Below are 5,949 nucleotides of genomic sequence, written 5' to 3' on the forward strand. Positions count from 1 at the left end.
GCCAGTTGCTCGCCCCCAATGGCCAGTGTTGGAATTAGCTGGTTGAACCGGGGGGCCGGAAGCCACAGCCACTCCGTCTTGGAGGGGTTGAGTTTGAGTCGGTTGTCACCCATCCAGACCCGTACGGCTTCCAAACACCGGGACATCATTTCAATGGCCTCGTTGGGGTGGTTCGGGGTGGAGATGTACAGCTGTGTATCATCAGCATACAGATGATATCCCACCCCAAAACCACGGATGATCTCACCCAGTCATTTGCTGTTTATTTTTTATTCTGGATTTTTGCATGGAGCATGAGGTTGAATTTGAAGACCAAAATGAGCCTTAAAATATGTTTCTGTGAGAGTATGTTGTACAGAGCCAAGTCTTTACAGTTTGAAGAGTTTGCATTTCAAATGGACTGTTCATAGTGTTTCAGCCATAAATTTGGATTCACATTCTTCATGAATTTTAATTATGATTATGTGCCATCAAGTCAGTGTCAATTCCTAGCAAACACATGCATAGGTTTAGAACAGAATAACACAGTTGGATGGGACTTTGGAGGTCTTCTAGTCCAACCCTCCTGCCTAGGCAGGAAACCTTACACCATTTCAGACAAATGGTTATTCAAAATCTTCTTTAAAACCTCCAGTGTTGGAGCATTCACAACTTCTGGAGCCAAATTGTTCCACTAATTAATTGTTCTGTCAGGAAATTTCTCCTCATTTCTAAGTTGGTTCTCTCCTTGATTAGTTTCCACCCATTGTTTCTTGTTCTACCCTCAGGTGCCTTGGAAAATAGCTTGACTCCCTCTTTTTGTGGCAACACCTGAGATATCGAAACACTATCATGTCTCCCCTAGTCCTTCTTTTCATTAAACTAGACATACCCAGTTCCTGCATCCGTTCTTCATATGTTTTAGCCTCCAGTCCCCTAATCCTCTTTGTTGCTCTTCTCTGCACTCTTTCTAGAGTCTCCATATCTTTTTTTCATCATGGCAACCATTTATTCCTATCATGCATGATGTGTCTGATTTCCTGAATAATTTCAATTTCCATGGCTTCCCTCTTTGGTCTAATCTTGTGGAAGAGACTCAGGATCCAAAGATGGGGGTTAAAAAAAGTTGAAATATTATTTTCCTTTCCCAGTTCAATCTTCAATTCATCACTTGAAGTCTGACTTTTGTTTAAAGTAGCGATAGAAACAGTTGTAAACCAGCCAATTTCAATACTTTTATAATTGATCAGGGGGAGGTTTACATTTTTTTTAAAAAAGCATATTTTGTTATTCTTGATAATAACTTGAACATTTTTCTACAGTACACAGTCTTATGGTTTTTTATTTACCCTACGATTAATTTTCAACATTCATTTGGTCAACAAGAATTCCCAGCTTCTGCACAACCTCACCCTTGGCTACAACATCCATGACAATTATTTGAACCCTTTAAGCACTTCAGATGCCTTGCTGGACATTCTCTCCACTGGAGAAGCCAATGTCCCCAACTACGGCTGTAGAAGGAAGGAGAATCTTCTGGCTCTTCTTGATGGAGCTAGAAGGGACATCTCCATTCAGGCATCAACAATAGCAGGCATCTACAAAGTCCCACAGGTTTGTGTGTGTTTTTCTCTAAGTGGTAAAGTGAGGAGTGGGGGTGGGGGATGAAGATTTCCCCAGGGAGGAAGTCCCCACCTATTTCGTGTCCTCTTTTGAGTAAGTCCATTTTGCCCATCTTCTGGGCAGCTCTGGACGGGGGCGGGTGGGCGTGTATATGCTGTGATGTCCCCAGAGCTCAGGGAACTCAAGGGGAAACCAAAGCAGTTTGCTTTCCTTTTTTTAAAAAAATCAAGTTTCTAGTCCTTGTGGTCAAAAAAGAAAAAAGAAAAGAAAAGGGATGCCAGACCAGGAAGCAACAGGTTTGATCCTTTTTCACGTGACTCTTTTGCTCCTTAGCTGGTGCAGCAAATCCCAAATCATCGACCTTCAAGCTGAAGGCTCCTGGGAGGAGCTGATGGACACCATCCAGCCCAAAATCGTAGTGAAGGACTGGTGAGTGGCCAGAGGTTCCCGAGCCCCCCCCCACATTCCTCCCTGGGGTCACCCCTTGCCTCCCAATTCCCCTTCCTCAACTCCTACTCTCAAAACGACGCTTTAGAGTACTGCACACCAGAGCAAGTAGACACAAGAACAGTTTTTTTCCCCGAATGCCATCACTCGGCTAAACAATGTTATAATGAAAGTGTTACGAGTGTGCAGAGATGGACAAATTTACAAAAGGAATAAAAGAAAAGGAGGAAACAGAATATTATATGGCAGTGATGGATAACCTTTTTTGGCTCCCGTGCCAAAAGCGGGGGGGGGGAGTGCCGGGGATTCATGCGCGGGCGTGCCACACCCATAATGCTATGCACACGCGCACAAGCCTCCCCCCACCTTTCTAGGAGCCTGGGTAGGGTGAAAACAGCCCCCCCGGAGGCCCTCCAGAGGCTTCAGGAGCTTCCCTGAAGCCTCTGGAGGGCGAAAAACGCCCTATAGGGAACCCGGAAGTTCAGGAATGGTGACTTCCGGTTTCCTTGTATGGTCCTTTTTTGCCCCCTGGAGCCTTCAGGGAAGCCTCCTGAAGGCTCCGGAGGGCGAAACACGTCCCTACCAGCAAACCGGAAGTCCGTTATTGAACTTCTGGTTTGCCCATAGGGCTGGTTTTTCACGCTCAAGGAAGCCTCCGGAGGGTGAAAAACGGCCTAAAAAGAAGGCCCAAGTCAATTGGCCAGTGTGCGCATGTGCGCTGGAGTTGACAGGGCAACGCCTTGCGTGCCCCAACAAATGGTTCCGCATACCACCTGTGGCACCCGTGCCATAGGTTCGCCATCACTGTTATATGGCATGGAATGAGTGGTACAAATGGCTAGAGGACAGATGTAGAGCTTAAGGAAAGGCTAAATGAAGACGACACAGGAGTTAGAAATTAGCAATGTAGAGATAGAGATGAACAAACATATATAAATGGAATAAAGGATTGTAAATTAAGGAAGGTATATAATAGTATCATATGTATAGACAAGGAGAAACCGAAATAAGGTGGGGAGAAGTACATTTACAATGGGTTTATACGGAGGTGGAAATGTTGTACAGAAGGAAATTTTGTCTTTTAAAAAAAAACCTGTTTAATAAAAATATTTTTTTTTTAAAAAGAACAGTTTTTCCCCCGAACGCCATCACTCTGCTAAACAAATAATTCTCTCACCACTGTTAAGCTATTTACTAAATCTGCACTACTATTAATCTTCTCATCGTTCCGATCACCTATCTCCTCCCACTTATGACTGGAGGACTGTAACTTTGTTGTTGGTATCCTTATGATTTATATTGAGTGTTTCCTAGTATGATTTGATTGCTTATTTGTACTTTATGACTATCATTAAGCGTTGTACCTTATGATTCTTGACGACAGTATCTTCTTTTTATGTACACTGAGAGCTTATGCACCAAAGACAAATTCCTTGTGTGTGCAACCACACTTGGCCAATAAAGAATTCTATTCTATTCTATTCTATTCTATTCTATTCTATTCTATTCTATTCTATTCTATTCTATTCTTCTATTCTTCTATTCTATTCTATCCTATCCTATCCTATTCTAATCCTATTCTAATCCTAATCCTATTCTTTTTTTCTATTTTCTATTCCTTATTTTATTCTATTCATTCTCTATTCTATTCTATTCTATTCTATTCTATTCTGTTCTTTCTATTTCTATTTCTTATTCTATTCTATTGTATTCTTTAGTCTGATATTCTATTCTATTCTTTATTCGGATAGTCTATTCTTTATTCTGATATTCTATTCTATTCTTTATACTGATATTCTATTCTATTCTTTATACTGATATTCTATTCTATTCTTTATACTGATATTCTATTCTATTCTTTATACTGATATTCTGTTCTTTATTCTGATATTCTGTTCTTTATTCTGATATTCTATTCTATTCTATTCTATTCTATTCTATTCTATTCTTTATACTGATATTCTGTTCTTTATTTGGATATTCTATGCTTTATTCTCATATTCTATTCTATTCTTTATACTGATATTCTATTCTATTCTTTATACTGATATTCTATTCTTTATTCTATTCTATTTTTTTATACTGATGTTCTATTCTTTATTGTGATATTCTATTCTATTCTTTATATTGATATTCTATTCTTTATTCTATTCTATTCTATTTTTATACTTATATTCTATTCTTTATTCTGATATTCTATTCTATTCTATTCTTTATTCTGCTATTCTGCTATTCTTTATTCTGATATTCTATTCTATTCTTTATTCTGATATTCTATTCTATTCTATTCTATTCTTTATTCTGATATTCTGTTCTATTCTTTATTCTGATATTCTATTCTATTCTTTATTCTGATATTCTATTCTATTCTTTATTCTGATATTCTATTCTATTCTTTATTCTGATATTCTATTCTATTCCTCCACCAGGTATGCCGCTCGGTGTGATGCCGGCTGCCTCTACCACCTGAAGGTGAAGCTGCTGTCCGCTAACGAAGACACAGTGGCCGTATTTGAGAGCGAAACCATTGCAGTCCCCCAGGACAATGAGGGTGAGTGGGCTGAGGTTTGTCCCTGGGAAAAAACACCCCCCCCCCAAAAAAAACAAAGTAAAGGGGGAAGAGAGAAGGGCTGGCCAAGTCTTGTTTTCCAGCTCCTGTTCCCAAATCGGGCTGGGACCCTGCTCCCCACCCCATACCCTGGGCCAGGTGTGGGTTTCTGCCAAACACTACTGCCATTTCGCGCGCCGCTGGACGCGCAGTTCAATTAAAATTGTACTGTGCATGCGCAGGACTAAAAAACAAAATGGCGACGATGACGAGGGAACCTGTTTGGGGGTGTGTGGCAGGCCTGAGTCACTGCCAGTTCTAGCAACCCAGTCTAACATACCACTAACGGTTTGGTAGGAATCCACCACTGCCTTGGGCAGAGAAAAGGGGGCTGCAGGAGCGATGCGTTGAATTCTCTGCTCTTTCCTCTGAGTTTTCTCTTTTCTCTCCCTGGCTTAAGATCACTCACACCTTCGCCGATTACGGTCCCGGCGTGCGCTTCGTCCGTTTCGAACACGGCGGTCAGGATACGGTGTTCTGGAAGGGCTGGTACGGCGCCCGGGTGACATCCAGCACGGTGATGGTGGAACCTTAGCCCACCATGCAGCAGCCTGGCCCCTCTGCAGGAAACCCTCGCTACGAAAACGACGCCTGGGAATGGGCAAATATCACATGAAAAGCAAAAAAAGAAAAGAAAAGAAAAGAAAAAGGAAGTCCCATTCATTTAGCCAGCAAAGAAAGACTCCTTGGCCATTGTTTACCCAAGCATCCCTGCATATCCATTTGGCCAATGCGTAAATAAATGCAGTTAAAAAAGAAGTTACAGCTGTGGCTGCGAATAAGAGAAACAGCTCTCCAAAGTTGGAGGGGAAGGAGAGGGAGAGAGAGGGAGGGAGTGAGGGAGAGAAAGGGAGAGAGAGAGAGAGAGTGGAAGAGAAAGAGGGAGGGAGAGTCGGAGGGACAGAGAGAAAGCGAGGGAGGAAGGGAGAGGGAGGGAGAGAGAGAAATAGATGGAGGGAGATAAAGAGAGGGTGGGGAGGTTGAGAGGGAGAGAGAGGTAGAGAAGGAGGGAGAGAAAGGGAGGGAGAGGGAGGGAAGGTGAGTGGGAGGGAGTGTAAGAGGGGGGAGAGTTGGAGGGACAGAGAGAAAGAGGGAGAGGGAGGGAAAGGGAGGGAGTGGGAGGGAGAGAGAGAAAGAGAGGGAGGGAGATAGGGAGGTAGAGAGAGGGAAAAAGGGAGAGAAAGAGAGGGGGAAGAGAGAGGGAGAAAGGGGGAGAGAGAAGGATGGGGAGAGGAAGAGAGGGAGGGGAGAGGAAGAAAGAGAGAGGGAGAGAGCTCCACAATAGTTAAATA

General features: G+C 42.7%; 1 protein-coding gene across 1 annotated transcript; it reads left to right on the forward strand.

Annotated features, from left to right (window-relative positions):
- Positions 1 to 293: 293 nt before the first annotated feature.
- Positions 294 to 5,322, forward strand: LOC309382310 (F-box only protein 2-like; the record flags this gene model as incomplete). Its single annotated transcript, XM_081971819.1, has 5 exons — positions 294 to 345; positions 1,650 to 1,695; positions 1,936 to 2,031; positions 4,479 to 4,614; positions 5,058 to 5,322. The coding sequence occupies 5 exons, from the start codon at positions 294 to 296 to the stop codon at positions 5,190 to 5,192; spliced, it is 465 nt and encodes a 154-aa protein (XP_081827945.1). The 3' UTR covers positions 5,193 to 5,322.
- Positions 5,323 to 5,949: the final 627 nt, after the last annotated feature.

The sequence above is a fragment of the Natrix helvetica genome, assembly GCF_964273705.1.
Source record: "Natrix helvetica genome assembly, contig: HAP1_SCAFFOLD_159, whole genome shotgun sequence".
In the NCBI taxonomy this organism is placed as follows: Eukaryota; Metazoa; Chordata; class Lepidosauria; order Squamata; family Natricidae; genus Natrix; species Natrix helvetica.